The 18,591-nt window shown below is 55.1% G+C and overlaps 1 protein-coding gene across 2 annotated transcripts in view; it reads left to right on the top strand.

Annotated features, from left to right (window-relative positions):
- IFFO2 (intermediate filament family orphan 2) overlaps positions 1 to 17,383 on the top strand; it is a 45,298-nt gene extending 27,915 nt beyond the window's left edge. Inside the window, exons 2-9 of one of the 2 annotated variants that reach the window (XM_090268690.1) lie at positions 2,794 to 2,854; positions 4,107 to 4,202; positions 5,403 to 5,543; positions 6,836 to 6,975; positions 10,446 to 10,566; positions 10,722 to 10,814; positions 11,767 to 11,897; positions 13,130 to 17,383. In XM_090268690.1, coding sequence (XP_090124816.1) covers positions 2,794 to 2,854; positions 4,107 to 4,202; positions 5,403 to 5,543; positions 6,836 to 6,975; positions 10,446 to 10,566; positions 10,722 to 10,814; positions 11,767 to 11,897; positions 13,130 to 13,235 — 889 coding nt within the window. In that variant the 3' untranslated portion in view covers positions 13,236 to 17,383. The remainder of the gene's footprint in view (positions 1 to 2,793; positions 2,855 to 4,106; positions 4,203 to 5,402; positions 5,544 to 6,835; positions 6,976 to 10,445; positions 10,567 to 10,721; positions 10,815 to 11,766; positions 11,898 to 13,129) is intronic. The other variant, XM_090268691.1, reaches the window with a different exon arrangement.
- The last annotated feature ends 1,208 nt before the right edge of the window (positions 17,384 to 18,591 follow it).

The raw sequence follows: 18,591 nt of genomic DNA, 5'->3' as shown, positions 1-18,591 counted from the left end.
GCAAAGCTTTTCTGCACTGTCAACACCGGGGCCAGCAGAGCCAGGTTTTCCAGCTGCCGTTGGGAGGCACGTCAGCGCAGCCAGAGGATGCGGTCTGCCAGGCCAGCTGCTACCTACGGGCTGGGCTCTGGGCTCTGCCCTCCGGGGCCAGGAGTGCTGGCTGCCCACCCAGCCTGGCTTTGGAAGCAGAAGTGTTGTGAAATCATTCATGCAAGCTCATCTGCTGGGGTACAGCTTAGAATCACTAGTGAGGTGTGAGGCCACTCCAAGTGCCATCTGCAGGGGAGCTCCTTGGATGTGCAGCGTGTCCGCCCCAGCCCGGACCTGCTGGCCCCGGGTCCGCGTCTGAGCGAGCAAAGATCCCTGGGTGATTCCCAGGCCGCCGCAGTTTGAGCAGGGGCTGCGCTCCAGTCCCAGCCCTGCTTACCAGCTGTGTAACCTTAGACAAGTTACCTCACCTCTGAACCTCAGCTCTCTCATCTGCAATGGAGTTTGGGGTTAATAGTTCACACAAAAGCTGATAAAATACGTGTACGAGGCACTGAGCCCCGGGCGTGCGTGGCACCCAGACGTGCTCACCAATCAGTGGCCGCTCCTGCTGCAGCGGGTGGGTCTGCAGACCCAAAGACACGGCTCGAGTTTTCACTCTGGGTTGGCCTCGGCAAGTCGTTTTCCTTCTCTGGGCCTCGTTTTCCCCATCTGTATGTTGACCCCTGCCCCACCTTCCTCCTGAGAAGGAAAGGAAAAGTGAGTGGGGGCTGGGCCTCATCCCCAGGAGCCTGGGGGATTGATCCGGTGTGGGTGTGGGTGTGGGTGGCGGAGATGCCCCTGGCTCCCGCATATTTAACCCTCATGCCACCTTCTCTGCTGTTCCTGCTGTTCCTTGCAGCTGCTAGCTCAGTGGCCTTGGAATCAAATCCTCTGCCCCCACTCAGAGCAACATGGCCAGGGGAGATGATTCGGCGGCGTGGGACCTGTGTTCTGGGCCTTGGCCTCTTGACAGAACTCCTGGATGCCCCCTGCTGCTGGGTAGGGGCGCAGGCGGCCTGTGAATGTCCCCCTACCTGGGGTGTCTGTCCCCTGCATTGGGCCCAGGAATGAACTCCTGGTTTGGCCTTTGACATATTGGGTGACCTTGCAAATTCCTGGCATGCTGTGGGCCTCAGTTTCCCTATTTGTACCATGAGGATGTTCAGTGAACTGTCCTGTTGGGTTAGACCCTTCTTAGCTTCGTCTGTGTCCTTCATCCCCGACAGAAGCCCCCACCCAGCCGCATTGCTCTCTAGGTTCTGGACCCTGTGGCCCATGGCAGATCTAAGCTTTGCTGCCGATGTCGGGGGCGGGTAAGGGAACAGGGGAGAGGTGAGTGTGTGTGTGTGTGTGTGTGTTTCCTCTGGGAGCCCTGACCAGGCCCGGCTCGGCTCGTCTCGTGTGGGAGAGAGGAGGAATTTTTCTCTGTGTGTGCAAACAGTATCTGTTTCCTCGTTTCCAAAAGCTGGTGACGTAACCCACTCTTCATCCATTCCTCCCCTCTGGCCTATTTTTAGCTGGCCCCGACAGCATCCTAAGAGGCCTCCAGACCTGCCTGCTCTGAGGCCATGTAGGGAGGCGGCAGTGGGGTGAGGAAAGGGAGAAGCTCCTGTCTGTCCCAGGAAGGAGAGGAGAAAGGAACCCGCCCCGGGCTTCCTCTGGGGAGGGAGAGGAGTCTGGGTGTGGAGCTGGGTTAGGGCTCTGCTCGGTCCCGGGTCCACAGGAGGCCCAGCGGGGTGACAGGCACTCAATCTGAAGCCTCCAGCCCAGGTTGGAGTGCTGGCTCCACCTGACCTTGGGCCCCTGACTGTGTACCTTGCTGTCTTCACCTGTAACATGGGGATAATAGAGGCACCTGTGCTAGAGGGCTGTTATGAGGACTGAATTCTGTCATGTAGAGGGGTTCGTGCTACAACGTAAGCACTCAGTTAAGGTGAGCTGGTATTGTCGCGGTGATTATAGTGATTGTCACCTCATCCAGCCTCCAGTGGTTGCTGGGGGTACTGTTAGCCCCAGCGTGCCTTCTCCTCTCTGTCATTTCCTGTCCAGCATCAACCAGCGTGTGCACACCCTGGATGCTACTGGAACAGGGCCTGGCATGAACTAAGTGCTAAACAAGTGAGAGCTGTATTTATTATTTTACTGTTTTAATGTAATAAGACAGACTTGGGTCTGCAGTCCAGCCCTACTCACCAACTAGCTGTGTGTCCTTGGGCAGGATGTTAACCCCTGAGCCTGCGTGTCCTCCTCTGTAAGTTAGGGACGATCATAGCCATGTAGGAGCTGACCTTGTTGGTGAGGGCAGGCCGCAGGATCATAGACCACAGGAGTGCAGTAGCTAGCACAACAAAGTGTATTTCTTGTGGGTGCAAAGGACAGCCTGAGTGTGGTGCTGGCTGCAGCCTGGCTCCTGAGGGCCAGCCTCAATATTGCATCTTGCAGCAACATTGGTACAGCACTTTACAGTTTGCTTGAAGGGGGAGCGGTGGTCCCTTCCACCTTCATCTCCCCATGGGGCCATGCTCATGCCTTGAGCATGACACTCATCAGCACCTCCTGGTATTATGGCCATGTGTCAACCTGCCTGTCCCTGCCCCACCGTCACCACCCCCAGACTGGGAGCTCCTGGAGGGCAGACAGGGATGGATTCCCTGCTGGGCCTTCCTTCTTCCTTGCCCAGCGCAGGGACAGGCCCAGGGTGGCCGCCTGCACTGTGTCTAAGGGCTGGACCGTCTGACCACCTGTCCTTCTTGGCTCTTGCAGATGGGAGGAGGAGCTTGCCAGGAGCATGAACCTGCAGACCATGGTGGACACGCTGAAGGAGGTAAGAGCCCTCAGAGGTCCCGATCAGGAGAGGCCCAGGGGAGAACCCTGTGGCTGGGAAACACAGTCTTCAGGGGACAAAGCCCGAGGCAGTTCCCAGCACAGCCCCTACTCTGTGTTGCCTCCTGCCACCTTGATGGGGCCAAGAGGCCCCTTCTGCACGCCTTGCTTTGGAGCTAGAAAGGGACCAGCACAGTGTTGCAGAAAAGCTCAGGTATAGGGGTTGGGAAGCCTGGGTCCAAGTCCTGGTTCTGCCCTGGCTTGAGGGGTGACCTTGGGCTAGTGACCCCTCTCCTTCTTCTCCCCACCTGAGGCTTGGAGTGGATGGTGTCTAAGTCCCCCTCCCCCAGCTTGCAGCAGCTGACTTGGGCCCAAATGCTCTGGAGAGGGCGGGTGGTACGCATGTCTCCAGGCAGGCTCCCAGCCCTAGCGGGCCCTCCGTGTGGGGGCCGTGAGGACCTTCCCTGCTATTCTGGCTCAGTGGCTCTGTGCTCTGGAGCCTGCACTCATCTGCCTGCCAGGTACCCTAGGCACCAAACCTCCCCTTCCCGGCCTGTCTTCTCCTCTCAGACAAATGCGTGCAAGGACAGTGACCCCATGCGAAGGCATGGAGCATGGAAAGCTCTTTGAAATATTTTTGAAAATCTCTTTCTGATATTTTAAACATATATCTTCTGGGAAAATTAGAGAGATTAAAATAATATTGGTACCTAGAAGGGAAGGCGTGAACTTCCCTGTTTTTATAACAAAAGTGCTTTTTGCTTTAGAAACATAACACATTCATGCTTAAATATTTGGGAAGTTGAGAAAAGCTTAGAGAATAAAATAAAACTTCTCTCCAGTTCTGCCCCGTCACGGCTGACATGTCGGTGTGCCACCTTCTGGTGTTTTCTGTGCAAACACACTCACACTGTAGGTGTGTATGTTCGGTTAGGTTGACACACCTCACCTTGCCATTTTGGAGACCAGAGATGGTCAAATATCACATGAATTGACCTAATATTTTAACCTCTCGGGACCACCTGTTGCATTCACCTGCTTTTCTCTTACCGTCTGCCGCAGGTTTCTCTGTGCCGTAAATATTCCTTTGAGAAGTGTTCTGAGCTGAGGGGGTGGGAAGCAGACTGGGCCCAGGTCCTTGGCTCACCCCCTCCCCAGCCATCAGGTGCCTGGCCTGGGTGCGCCCAGCGTCCAGCGTCTTTTACCCCTCAGGTGCCCAGCCCCACTAAACCCGCCCATCTCTGTCCCCACAGGCAGCGCAGGAGGCGGAAGCCATCCAGGAGGAGATGAATGAGACCATCGAGAGGCTGAAGGCTGAGCTGGTGGTGTTTAAGGGGCTCATGAGTGATGTAAGTGGCACTGGCAGCCGCCGCCCCCAGGTGTCATGACCTTCCCCACACCCATCATGCAAAACGCTTCATTCACTTGGAAGCTCCAGAGCTCGGCTTCTAGTTAAGAGTCCTGGCTGGCTGCGTTTGACCATGAGGATGACTGATGCATCGGAGACCAGGCGCCCTCCTCCTGCCCCCTGCCACTTCCGCTTCCCTCGGTCTGAGTAGAGATGCATTAATCTGCCGCTTAACCCATCCCGCCCTCCCTGGGCTCCTCTGACAGTGTGTGCGTTGGCTCTGGCTCGTCCCCAGCTCGCCATGATGCGGCGGGTGGTGGCCGTGGGCCTCAGCGTCTGGGCACAGGTTGAGGGAGGCCTTGTGCCAGCCTGAGAGGCTCCCCAGGCCAGTGGCCTTCAGCAGGGTTGCTTTGTGAAGTCAGTCGGGGAAGGCCAGTGTATGTATCCTCTGGACGATGATCAGAGCCCTTCTGAGTGACCGTGTGTGAGGGGAGATGTTGGCAGCCAAGGCTCCTTCCTACCGGGGACCCAGGTTTCCTGCCACCTTCAAGCAGCAGGCTGCATGTCGGGAGAGACACCAGAAAGGAGAAGGAGCCCGGTTATGGGCGACCTGGCCTGGTGTGGATTCTGGGCCCAAGGGGCGTGAAGCCGGGTGTGGCTGGGAAAAGTCCCTGGGGGCTCCAGGTGGAGGCCACTTGGCTCTCCCTCACCGGGGGTCCAGGGGGAGCCTGCTGTCCTGGGCAGATGCCCGCTGTCAGCCGTGGGAGGAATCTGGAGAGAGCCACCTTGGCAGGCACCTCCCTGTGGGGACAGGTAGGGCACGCTGGGTGGGAAAGAAGGGAAGTCTTTCAGTGGTGGGAGCTGCCTTTGTTTTTCCTTTGCTCTAACAAAATAAACACCGACACTGTCTGCTGAGAGGATGCCTCCCAGCCCTCAGGGAGACTGGCAAGCACCGTCTCACATTGTCCCCTCGGCGCCAGAGCCTTTAGCTCCCACGGCCCCTCCACCCCTGCCCCAACCTGAGCAGCGCTGGCCCAGCCCTTCACACCCAGGAAAAGCTCAAGCCCCTGCCTTGGCCTCTGGGACCTCCCACCCAACACCTAGGGCCTCCCACCCCTCCGTCCAGCAGGGGCCTGGGAGCAGCCCCTCCCCCGTGCTTGCTCCGTCCCTCGCTCACGTAACCCTGCTGTCCTCCCTGCAGCCCATGACAGACCTGGACACAAAGATCCAAGAAAAGGCCATGAAGGTGGACATGGACATCTGCCGCCGAATCGATATCACGGCCAAGCTGTGCGATGTCGCACAGCAGCGGAACTCGGAAGACGTGTCCAAGATCTTCCAGGTGACTAGGGCCACCCTGCTCACCAGCCGCCACCACCCCCTGCCATCGCAGCCCTCCAACCCGTTTCCCTCACGTCCCACCCACGCCCTTCCCCAGTTAGCACGGCCTCCCCAGGAGAACACAGAATCAGGGACTCGTAGGCTGGTCCGACTCCATGACCACGGCCGTTGGCTCCATCCTGTGGCTAAGGAGACCCCTCACCTGAGGGATGACACAACGGGCTCGAGGAAGGAAACGGCAGAACTGGGACTAGAACTCGGGTCTCCTGACCCCGAAGGGCTTCGTCCACCAGCCCATGCTGGGTTTCCTGTCTGGCTTCCTGCCTTTCTCGGGGTGCCAGAACTGAGCACCGTCGGGGAGCCCTGGCCAGGCTGTGGGTGCCCCGGGTGAGCTGGCCTGGGGCCTGGCCGATGAGCTGCACAATGGCGAGCACGAGCGGTTGGCCTCTGACTGTTTTTCATTCCCGCTGAAGAGGCGCTCAGTCTCCCACCCGCACCCCCTCAGTGAGCGAATGTGTCTGTCCTGAGCAGAGGTGATGGGTTCACTGGCAGCTGCCCCGCAAGGGGGGTGTGGGGGCTCGTCCAGCTGGCTGCCGGAAGGGCACGTGTCATTCTCCGAAGGCTACTCCTTGAGTCTGGGTTGTGGTTTGGCTTTTGCTTGAGCCCAGGCAACGTGGTGTGTTGTTGCTTTAAGTGTGTGAGTTTGGATAGAGCCAGGTGAGCTCTGGGCTTCCCCGGGCCCTCTGTCCGCCTCTGGGCCTTCTCGCTGACCCTCTGCTGGAAAGCAGGGGGGCCCATTTCAGCCTTTGTTCGGTTTGCTCGTGTCTCGTCTGCTTGGAGTGGAGGGAGCTTGGTGAACTGGGGCCACCGCCTGTTGCCTTTGCACGTGAGCAGCGGGGCTCCGGGGGGCACGGGGCCGTCCGCGCCTCCCTGAGGGCTTCTCTGGTTCTCTGGCGCTGAGACATCGCACGTGACTCTGTACTCCAGTCCAGCTCGCTCCTCTCCCCAAGTCTCGTGGCTGCTTCTCTGGTGAAGGGGTGAGCGGAGCCGGCCCAACCACCAGGGCAGGGAGGGGTCCAGGCTGTCTGCGTCCTCCATCCCGCATGGCTCCCACCTCACGCCTCCTGCTGACGCCGCCTGCTTCCTAGAGGACCTGTGCATCTGTCCCGGCAGTGGCCGGCCCCGGCCACGCTCCATCTGTCCCGTGGGATGCTCGCTCCCTTTCCCGCCCGCCCCTACCCTCCATCCCGGCAGAGCCACTCAGTTACCTTGATCTCTTCCTTTCCGGGTCAGGTGGTCCCCAAAAAGAAAGAGCGTAAGGTGACTTCGGAGGATGACATCTCTGAACAGGACGGGGAGGTGAACCGGTTCCCAGAAGAGGAGGTCGGCTCTATGAACATCACGGATGAAATGAAACGCATGTTTAACCAGCTGTGAGTATTTCCGCTGCCCCAGCTGGGAGCTCCTCTGTTTCCCAGGGTACCTAGGGCAGGGGCGGCACCCAGTGGCTTGGGCTGAAAGTAGCCCACAGGTGTGTTTTGTTTGACCAGCATAATGAACAAATTTGCATGCATTTTTGGCGTTTATAATTTGGGGAGTGCCACATTTTCAGAAAGGACCAAATGGTAGTGGTGGTCCTATTGGTGGGAGAGTTGACCAAGCCTCAGACTCGCTCCCATTAGATTTTCCTGGGGTGGGATGGCTGAGCTGAGCCACACACCAGGCCCACCACCCTGGCCAGGCGCCCTCCATCTGCAGCGCGCTTTACAAATGTGACTTTATTGACTCCAGACAATCAGCCTGGGAGCTGGGGTTATCACTCCCCTTTTGTAGATGAGGAAACTGAGACTCAGGAGAAGTGATTTGGCCAAGACCACTCCGTTAATATGTAGCGGAGCTGGGATTCAGAGCCAAGCCTGTTTGCCTGTGTTCTTTCGCTTTGAGAGGCTGCCGGGGTTAGTGGCAGAATGTGGGCTGGACACGGTCAGAGGTGGGTCGGAGCTGGCTTGTACCAGCTCATGGAAGCTGATTGTGTACATCTGCCCACTCCAGGTTCACTGATGGCACATTAGTAGCTTAAAATTTGCCAGGTTGGAAAATTAGCAAATGCTACCAATCAGGGCTGCTCTCCCTGCCCCTACGGAGAGCTGGCTTACCTGAAGCTCACTATGTCATCGTTTGGGGCAGGGATGGATGCTTCGTGGCCTTGGCCTGTCCAGCTCCATGTTCTCAACCCTGACCCAGCTTTAACTCTAATCATGTTGTACCCTAAAGTGGGGCAGGGAAGGGGAGGGGAGAGGTGCCCCTCTGGACATTGGATGCCTTGTCTAAGGGCCTGGAGTCAATGCCCAGGGCTGGGGCTGGGTCCTGGGGTCACCCTTCCCCTTGCCCCAGTGACCTGCTCCTTCCTCCTCTCTCTGGAGTCCGTTGCTGTTGGGCACCTGAGCCCTGAGAAGTCAGCGTTTTCCCAGAACTCCAGCCCCTCACCCATCTCCCCCCACCCCCTGTGTCAGAGTCTCAGGCTGAGCAGGCTTTCTGACTTGCCGTTCCCGCCTGAGGTCCTGGGTTTCCAACAGCGGGGCTAGGTTTGCACTCTTGCTCTGATGGCCATCACAGAACCTCCCAGCACCCTCCCGCGAGGGCAGGCTGCTCTCAGCCGGTGCCTCTGGAATCATAGTTGTTTCGAAAGTCAGGGGCATGGGATGCCCCTAATGCTTCCCATAAAGCTCTGGGGCTGGCTTAGCCTTACAGAGTCCAAAGATCATTCTGCCCAGCCCCTTCCTGCACCAATGGGGAAACTAAACTGAGGCTCAGAGAGGGGCATGCGAGGAGCTGGGACGGAATCTGGCCCCCAGCTGTCAGTCCAGTGCTTTGTTGCAACCAGCGGTCTTCCTGCTGGGAAGAGACGTCCAGGCCCTCTCTGCGGAGCCATCCCTGCCCTGGTCCCTCTGCAGCTGAGCTGGGCCACTCAGTGAGGAAGATAGGACTGGGAGCCGGCGGGGGTGCGTTTGCCCTACACTTCCTTGTACATGTGGCTCCCCCGAAACAGAAGCGAGGTGGGGCTGTGTCTTGGGGACTGCTATTAGGTGACGAGGAGACTCCCAGACTCCGGATTCCTCTTTGACATTCCCCCCAATCTCATATTCTCACCTTTTGCTGAAGAGAGGGGCTTTGGGGGAGAACCCTTAGTTGGGTCTAGGCTTCCTGAATGTTGCTCTGGGCATTCCTGAGCCTAAGGACAGGACTGTAGCCCCCCCACCCTCCCAGACCCAGGCTGGGTTCGTTTGGTTGAATTAAAGGGGTTCTCTGAAGAAAGCACTGTCCTCATTTTCATAAAGTTACCAGGAAATCATTAGGCTGCCCAGGAATGGGTGAGCTGAAAGGGACAGTCCCAAGAGCCAGACTTGGGGGCTCCAGGGGCCGGGCTGTGTGTAAGCAATGAGATTGACATGGTGGTGAAGTGGCCTAAGTTAAAAAAAAATCCTCTGGTCACCCCTGCACCCTTGCAGTTCTACCCCAGGCCATTCTGACCCCACCCGAGGTGGAACCCTGGCCCCCTCCTGCCGACATTTCAGCTTGCTGAGAACGAGGCCTGGGACTGCCCAGGGCCAGTTCCTCTGAAGTCTTTGAAGAAGCACCCATGTCAGGGGCTGTTTTGTTTTGATCAAAATCAGCTGTTTTGTTTTGATCCCTGTTGGCTGCTTGGGCTTGAGGCCAAGGAAAAGGGGAGGGATTTGCTACTTTCTCTCTACTGTGGCCCGCCCCCTCCTTCTTGCCACTGTCCAGATCTGGGGGGGGGGGGGGGCGCGTCGCCTCGTCGCAGCCCTTTCTGTCTTTCCTGGCTTCCTATTCCTCATCTGGGGTTTCCTTCAGATCCCAGATGCTGGGAAGGAAGTGAAGTCAGCAGCTGAGAATGTGCTGTGGTGCTAGGGGACCCCAGGGGCCTGTCTGAGGCTAGTCCAGCCGGTGGCTCCCCTCCCTGCAACCCCAGCCCCAGCCCTGCTCCTGGGACTCACAGAGCCACCTAGAGGCTCTGGCTTTTTGGAGACAAACCTGGCTCCAGGGGTGCTGTCGGGCAGCTTTTTACGAGAAATTCTTTCTTCTTGGGCTCTGCCCAGTGGCCCCTGGCCTGGGCCATTTTTGGAAGGTTGGGAGAAGATAGGAAGGAGTTGAGGGAGGGAGTGTATGTAGGCAGTGGGGAGAGCCCTGGGATGGGATTCGGGACACCTGGGACCCACTTCCGTTTTGGCTGATTCACCAGGTCAAGTGATTTAACTCCTGTTGATGTCAGCCTTCTCATCTGATTTGTGGGCTGGTTGAACTGAATGATTGTTTAAGGTCTCCCCAGCAGGGGTAACCATGCATCTCCAGAAACCCCTCTGTCCCAGGCAAACCCCTATGGGTCTGTCACTCTACTTCCTGTTCTAGTGACGGGGGAAGCCCTGAAATCACCTAGGCTTCGAATTCAGATCTGATTTTCAGTGAGCATTGTTCTAACAGTCCACCTAACCCCTCTGAGCCTCAGTTTCCTCTTCTGTAAAATGGGAATCATAATATCAACCATCCCAAGTTGCAGAGATTATATAAATCTTGCAAACAGTAGGGGCTCAGGAAATGAGCGATTCAATGGAAAAGTCACAAGATTAGCCTTGGGAGGAAAATGCCTTTAGTCTCCATTGATTATAAAGCCTGGCATCTTACAAATATACATTCTCAATTGTTTAAAGAGTATGGAAAACACATTCTGCATTTTAAGAGTTCAGCTCCATGGATATGGTCTGTCCCTCTGCCACCACTGTCTTTCTAGAGGGCCGCCTTGTAGGAACGTCCTCATTGGGGCAGCGCCCTCCTCTCTCTTATCCTGGCTCCTGTTCAGCCATGCCCTCCCATGTCACCCCCACAGGCGGGAGACCTTTGACTTTGATGATGACTGTGACAGCCTGACCTGGGAAGAGAATGAAGACACACTGCTGCTCTGGGAGGACTTCACCAACTGCAACCCAACCATCGACCTGCAGGGCGAGGTGCGCCCCGGGCCTGGCTTTCCAAGGGCGGGGTCATGGGGACCGGGCTGGGGGGGGTAGGGAGGGGCACCTCCTTTCAATGGTCCTTCCTCCCTATTCTTTCCCTGCAGCCCCTACTGCCCAGTTAAATTGTCCGCTCTGTTCTGTTTCCCTAGCAAGAGGAAAACTTGGGCAACTTGATCCACGAGACGGAATCCTTCTTCAAGACGAGGGACAAGGAGTACCAGGAAACCATAGGCCAGATCGAGGTGAGGGCTCAGGCTGTGCAGCCCCCTAGCACAGCTCATTGAGGTCACATGGGCAAGACCCCTGGTGACTAAGTGGTGGTCATGTGGGTAGGGGCTGGTAGCCTGGGGCAGCCACAGGCTTGGGAGTCAGGAGGCCTACGATTCCCTACCTGGCACTGGGAAAGCCATACCCCTCTTAGGGCCTCAGTTTCCTAATCTGTAAAATGGGGGTGGTGATTCCTGTCTGCCCCGGAGAAGTTTTTTTAAAGTTATTCTCCTGAGATAGTGGTCCTAAAATAACAGGAGCTGACATTTGAGTGATGTCGAGTGATGCTAGGCACTGAGTAAGCCATTTACAAGTACACTCTCCCTGGTCTCCGCATCCCCTAGTATGGGTCTGGAGGTACCCAGGTGCCCTGTGCAGTGGGTACTGAGCACTCTGTTTGACAGGAGAGGACATGAGGTTAAAAGGGACCAAATGACTTGCCCAAGGCCTCCAGCCAGCAAGTAGCCTTCAGTCCCAGCCCTCTCTGCCCGAGAGCCTGTGCACTTGGCCACGCCCATCAGTGAGAGTCATTGCTGTTGTTGTGCCAGAGAGAGAAGAGCTTCTTTCCTGGGGGCTGGATCATTTGGTAGAGGAGAAGGGTCAGAAATGTGAGGGATGGGAGGAGTTTTCTCATCAAGTCCATAGAAAGGAGTGCAGAGGTGCTAGGCAGAGTGGAGTGGGCAGAACCCGGTGGGGTTCATCAGGGAAGGCTGCCCTTGTGGTTGCTAAGCACCCATTTCCTTTCTCCAGAAGCAGTTGTAAAGGCCATGGACCAGTAGGCAGAGAGCAGAGGCCGGGACAGGGCCCTGAGGGTGTCCAGGGGTGGCCTCGATGCTGCCACCACTCGGGGCATGAGGAGGGAATTGCTGAGGGTTTTGCTATGAGGAGGACTTGGCCTCCCCCTTATCCCACGTTGGTTCCTCTCAGCTGGAGCTGGCCACAGCCAAGAGTGACATGAACCGACACCTGCACGAATACATGGAAATGTGCAGCATGAAGCGTGGCCTGGACGTGCAGATGGAGACCTGCCGCCGGCTCATCAAAGGCACCTCAGACAGGTACCTGGCGCTGTCCTCCCTGGGAGTCCAGCAGTTGGGTTCCTGGGAGCACTTTGGGGGGCTGCAACTTACAAGTCTGGCCTGTTTCATATGCCCCGCCCACATCTCCATCCATCTATCCATCCATCCAATGGATATTAGTCACCTACCCACCATGTGCTAGATGACCTACCTCTCTAATCTCACGTAACTCCGTGGCCCCACTTACTCAACAGCTTCTCGTCGGGATCCTGCTCTGTGCAAGGCCCATAGGGATACAGTGAAGAACACAACAGTCACAGCCCCTGCCCTCAGGGGGCTTAGACCCCCTCTCTGCTGAATTTGGGAGTGGAGGAGGGGGCAGCCCTCTCCTCTCCACCATGGCTGATGGTACTCCCATTTATCCATAGGAAGCAATTTCATATCCTTTCTCATATCCCAGTCCAGCGCCAGGTGGGTCAGGCCCTCTGTGTTTGCTGGGGGACACCAAAAAAAAAAAAAAAAAGACATTGCCCCTGCCTTTAAGGAACACACAGCCTCTTGGGGAGACAGCCCTGCTAACAACAAAGTGGGATTCATACACGTAAAATGCTTGGCACAAAGCACAAATGGATATTAGTTGTAATTGTTTCTCTTATTATGACTATTTTCCTGCAGGCTGTAGTTCAGGCTGTAAAAGAGAGAGGGGCAGCTCTGTGGAAAGCTGTACATGGGACCCTTTAGCTCATTGAATCCCCCAGGGCCCACTGTGTTATCTGCGTTGTTCAGAAGGAGGAGCCAGAAGCTTAGGCAAGTTGAAGAGTTTGCCTGAGGCCCCCCAGCTCATCAGTGACAGAGCCAAAATTTGAACCCAGTGTTACTAACCACTATTCAGTATGGCCTCCCTTTGAGCGCTGAGTTAACTGGAGTTTAGTGAGCACCTACTATGTGCCCAGACCCGCATTAGCTTGGTTCTTACCTTGAACCAGCTAACAGGTCTGGGCACGTAGTAGGAGCTCCCAAGGGCCTTTCAGCACACAGATCAATTAGAGGCTGGTATAGGAGGTCCTAAGAGGTCTTGAGAGCCATGTGCAACTTGTGAGCTTAGGAGATTCTAAGGAAAGCAGAGCAAGGGCAGGGTCTCAGGGCAGGATCCCCCTCTGAGGTTAGATCTTACTGGAGTGGCTGGCTGCTCAGCCCTTCCCGCTGCTTAAATCCCTTCAGGGGTCCTCAGGCTGCCTTCTGACTGTCCCCCATTCTCTCGCACCTCCCAGGAATTCACCGTCCCCCAGCTCCGTGGCCAGCAGCGACTCAGGAAGTACAGACGAGATCCAGGACGAGTTTGAGCGGGAGGCAGACGTGGAGCCCATGGTCAGCTGATGACTGAGCCCCCTGTGCCTGGCGGTCTCGGTGATGGGGCCTCTGCCCCCTCTCCCCACAAAGCCAGGAAGGCTCCTCGGAGGGAGAGGGGCTCCGATCCTCACCACACAGACTTCCTCTGCCCTCCCTTCTCTGGAGGCCCCACAGGACTGCTGCTTCCTTCCTCCCTTCCATCCACCATCAACCAGTGCACCCTCTCCACCCACCCACCCACCCAAGGAATGGTGCTGTCAATTTCTATTCTCCATGTTACAAATGCAGACTTCTGTCCAGATGATGCAGTGTTAACCGTGCCTTTCCCCTTAAGCTGAGCCACTTTGCGCTCCAAAGTATTATTCCTAGCAGGTGTTTTTGTACCAAACTGTAAGGTGAGGGCGGGGCCCTGCTGTGGTCTATTGTGGTTGTCCACCCTCCCACCTGCTCCTCTGATTGGCCATGACCTATGCCCTCCTCTCCTCTGCTGGCCAGCGCTGAGCGAGTTGGGCTAAGGGTGGTCCAGCTCCGCCCAGGACTGTGCTGTTTGCCTCTGCAAACTCCCCTGGGCAGGGACCTCCCAAGGGTGTTTCCACTTACCAAAAGGGACAAAGATGGAAGGAGGGAGGGAAGACAAATTTTTTTTTTCTTTTTGGACCAAGTGGCAAAGCGGAGGGACAAGGCACTGTGGGGGAAGGTGGAGCCTCACTGTGTTTAAACTACTATGCAAAAAACAAAAAACAAACAAAAAAGCAGCTTGCCTTATATATCATGGAAGGTAGGCCCTCTCCCAGACTCGTGGTTTTCCCTTGGAGCTGGGAGGGAGGCCGAAGCTGGGGCACTGTCTCTCGCAGCCTCCGAGGGGGTTCGGTCAAGGTCAGTAAAGAGGCCTGGGTCCCGCAAGGCCCTTGGCTGCCTGTCTGCTTTCTTGGGACCTCTGTGGGTTTGGAGGGTCCTTTTTTGCCCTGATAACTTGATGTTTTCCCCTCTATTTCCAGACAACTATACAGGGTTATAGATCTGTAATTTCTCTGTGAGAAAGTCTGAAGGGAGTCAAGCCTGTCGTCACCCTTCCCCTGGGAGCTGGGTCAGGCCCACCCACCGCCGCCTTGGTTCCCCGCTGTTCGGCCACTGGCCTGCACTGGAAAGGCGAGGGGTGGGCAATGAGGGCTGCTGGCAGAGTGGAGGTGGCAGGAGTCGGTGCTCAAGTGAGAACCATCCTTGTTCGACATAGGGGAGCTTCTGTCCATACTTCACTTGACTGACCGGTTGGGGAGTTCATTGAGCCAGCATCTCCCCAAGACTCGAGTGGACCTGCCTTACAAAGCGCTGTGCTGAGGCCACCCACCAACTCTCACCTGGGAGCCCTCTGAGCAGGTTTTGCTTTTTTGTAAAAAAAATTTCTTTTGTACCCACACTCTTGTGGGTGTGACGGCCGATTTTTGCTTTTGTTGGCCTGGCAGCTCCCCCTGGAGGTCAAAGGAGACACTGTGCCCCAGGACCAGAACTTACCAGCCACTGCTTCTGTCTAGAGGCAGAGGAGGGGTTCTGGCTTTGAGCAGGTGGCGGCCCCCAGTCTTTCCTCCCTAGGGTACCAACCACCTCTTCTGTTTCCCCTGCCTGTTTTGCAGTCTTAAAACCATTGTACATAATATTCAGTATATATATATATATATGGAGAGAGAGAAAGAGTGTGTTAGTGATAGTGTGTTACTTTTATTTATCAGAACTTGGTGGCCTTTATCTTTTTTTCTAATTTTTCCTTTTTGTTGTCGTTGGGGGAACCTCAGATTGTCCCCTGTGGCAGTGTGGCCGAGAGGCTCCTGTACCCAGAGTCTCTTACTAACTACACACACAGTCTCTTGGTAGGTACTGGGAGGGTCAGTGATTTCGGAGGAGAGACAGCCTCTTCCCCTCTCCTTACCGACCCTTGTTCTAAAGGTTACAGGGTTCAGACATACCTGATTATTATTGCCGTTATTGTTATTGTTTTAGTTTTTCTTTATTTTAACCAAAGGTTATCAGAGCCAGTTGGGCTTGGACCTCAGCTGCTAAAAAGACTTTCCGTTTCCAGGATGGGGAGGGGCAGTGGCTGCCCCCGCGGTCTCCGCTGTCCAGGGCTGAGGGAGGCATCGGATGGTGTGGGCAACACGCACACTGGAAGCCAGCCCTGGGTTGTTCCCCAAGTGGTGGAAGGGTGACAGACCTATCATAAAATTAAGACAGTAAGGCGACAGTGTATTTGAGGGTAATGAAGGTGACCGTGGTGACTGGTGTCTAATGGTATTACTTTTGCTTTCCCCTTTGTAGGCATTGGGGACTAGAGGACTCTGAATTTGTCCAAGGAGTATGGAAATGGCAGGAGCCAGAGACAGACTCTGGCTGAGAAGTTTCTTCTTGCTGGTTTTCCATAGCTCCTTTCTCCTGGGGAGCAAGGATTTGGGGCTGGTGGGTGGGGGAGGGGGAACAGCAAGGGTGTGGCGGACCTGTTTCCTGGCCAGGGTCCTGGGTCTTGACCTGGCACCCTCATTCCCCACCAAGTTCTCTTTTGAGTTAGTTGCCAGTGGGCCCTGCTTGTCCCCTTGCCATGAGCCCAGAGCTTGCCAAGAAAGACCCCAACACTCTCTGAGGTAGCACCAGGTCCAGACGGGACACACTGGTCCGTCCTTTGTAAAGCTGTAAATACTTAATTTTGGTTTTCTATTTCCAAGCCCAGTGTCATATTGACATTGGTATTTTAGCTTGTTCTCAGATGGGCTCTCCTGTGCTGCCCTCTCTCACTCTCCTATTTTTGGGGGTTTTATAAAAAGAGAGGATTGAGGAGGGGCAGGTTGAGTAATTCATTTTGGTTCCCTGGTTGGGAAATACACACACACACACACACACACACACACACACACACACATACTCCTCGTGAACACATTTTGTTTTCTTGTGGCAATATGTTTTGAGGTCTCTGAAGGGCAGGTCCATCTTGGACTTAGCTCCGTTGATGCAGCTCAGATAATTTAGGGAGAATCGAACCTCTTTGGCTTGGGATGAGGGAGAGGGTGTGGGGTAGGGCATAACTTAAGCTAAATGTAATCTATTTATAAAGCAAGATACTCATCTATTTTTATGAAAGGAAGGGTTTTTTAATCTAGGGTAGCTGTTGTGGTAGCCCAGCATTTTTCTGTGGGCACGATGCATGTTGCTGCTGGATTTAATATAATTGGTTCCCCTCGCCCTGTCTCCCAGTCCTCACCGCCTACTCCTCCACACCCATGAGCGGCTTCAGCGTGTAAACCCCACCTCACCCCATTTCCCTGTTCCCTGATCCCCCAGCTCCTGGGTCCTTGGAAGTCTTATTGGGGAGGGCACTTGTGGGAGTGGGTAGCCAGTGGGGAACTCAGAGTTGAGGAGGTGGGTGGGGGGAGGGGGCACTAGATGGGGGTCAAGCTCTGCTTCGAGAGTGGGCTACTGTTAAGTTTCTCGAACTATGCCAAGACCTATTTCCAAAGCAGCTGTTTGGGAGGGTGTGGATGGCAACGGGGCTGCTGGTTCAGGTGCCACACGGCTTCCTGGGGGTTGCTAGGCAGCTGGAGCAGGAGTAGAAGTGTCAGGAGATGCCCACAGTCCTGGCTGTGCCCACTGCCTGGGCTGCCAGTGTTTATGTGCTCCTCCAGGGCCCTGGATGAGGGATGAGGGTGCTGGGCGTCCTCTACCTTGAGACTCCACGCTCTGGTTCTGGAAGGGCACTCTTCTAGAGTGGGAATCTAGAGATGATGACCGGCAGATTCTCCCTAGAAGGGAGTTTTCCATGGGCGGAAGATTTCCAGGCTCAGGGTGGGCTGTGTGTTAGTCTTGGGCAAATCCCTCATTGATCCTGCTGCCAAACCCTCAAAGAAATGAGGCAAAGGCACCCGCCACCCCCAAGACCTCTTCGTGGACATTTTAGCATCTATGTGATTTTTAATCCCATCCAGGGGGACTCCCTATCCCATAGTCCCCTCCCCCCCCACTATTGTTGTTTGTCTGCCAGCTGGGTCTAGCATCAAGTGGGGGTGGGGGGTAATACTCATTGAAAGACTACTGATCCTACTGGGAAACCAATCTGTTTACTGTATTGTTGTAAATGTCATGCCCTTTATATTCTGTATATTGGCTTCTTTTAAATAAAGTGAAATGTCTTAGAATTGATGGTGCACTTTTTTTTTTTAAACTGAGAATAAAGTGGTGATGGGGGAGGGGCAGGAGGATTGAGGGCTAATATAAACACTAATACAAACTAATTAGCCGATTAGTGATAACATAGGGAAATTTCAGATCATCTGTTACATTTGCATCTTTATAGGTAGGGAAAGCAGGATTTATTATACACATTTTACAAGAGGAGAATCAAAAGCCAGAGAGATCATAGCCTGAGTAATTGGCATCACCTGGTTTGGAATTGAGGCCCTGCTAATCACAGAACTCCCATTTCTTAAATTTCCTCACACTGCCTGTGAGAGACCATCCCCAGGCTCTGGATTTGACATTGTGCAATGTTCTAGTTTCTTCTTATTAGTGGCCAAATTCAGGGAGACATTGCCCCATGTGAAACGGGCCCCTCAATTAAGGTTTTCTTCAAGGCTGAAGAAAAACAGCCACCACCAATCCCAATTCGCTCTTTGCCATATCCAAGACTTAGGGTTACTGTAGTTTCTCTTTTCCCACTACCAACTGTTTATATTCCCTGAGTGTGGTCTTCTGAAGGAAGAGTAGCCTGAGATAGTGAGGTCATTCTAAGGTGGGCATTATTACCCCCACAGGGGGGGGGGTAACAGACAGGGAAACTGAGGTCCAAGGAAGTTATGTATTTTGCCAATGTCATAGGGAGGAACTGCAATCAGCACTGGAACGGACTGCTAAGCAGGTTCTTGGAATACACTGCTGGAGGAAATACAGATAAATTTCTAGAAGGCAGTGTAAATAGAATGGGTCCCTAAGACCCCCGTCATCAGAAAGGCTTCAGATTCCGAGTTTTAAATAACCTTCAAGTCCTCACCAAACCTATCCAAGAGAAAACTGAAATTCTGATCCGGGGGGAAAATTCTGATCCGCGGCCAGAAATTTTGAAAGAGAAGCTAGGCACAGACCAGCTCGGAAATTCTCTTTTATAGACCTCCGTCTTCAAGGAATGAGGCTCCTTGACCGAGGCGCCTGGCCCCGGGAAGCTGAGTGGTCCAGCCCCAGGCCGGGAGGTGGAGGGTGAATGGGTCCCGGTCAGGGAGCCGGAGGCAGGGACGGTAGTCCCCTCCCAGGTGATGCACATCAGGCCCTGCGGGGGGAAAAGCGGTACCCACAAACCCAGGGCTCCCCAACGGTTCTGGCTGGGACCTCTGCCGCGCTTGACGCGCAAACC

The sequence above is a fragment of the Furipterus horrens genome, unplaced genomic scaffold, assembly GCF_987537825.1.
Source record: "Furipterus horrens unplaced genomic scaffold, mFurHor1.1.pri manual_scaffold_3, whole genome shotgun sequence".
Lineage (NCBI taxonomy): Eukaryota > Metazoa > Chordata > Mammalia > Chiroptera > Furipteridae > Furipterus > Furipterus horrens.
Note: the sequence above shows the minus strand (reverse complement) of the source record. Positions and strands in the feature narration are given on the sequence as shown.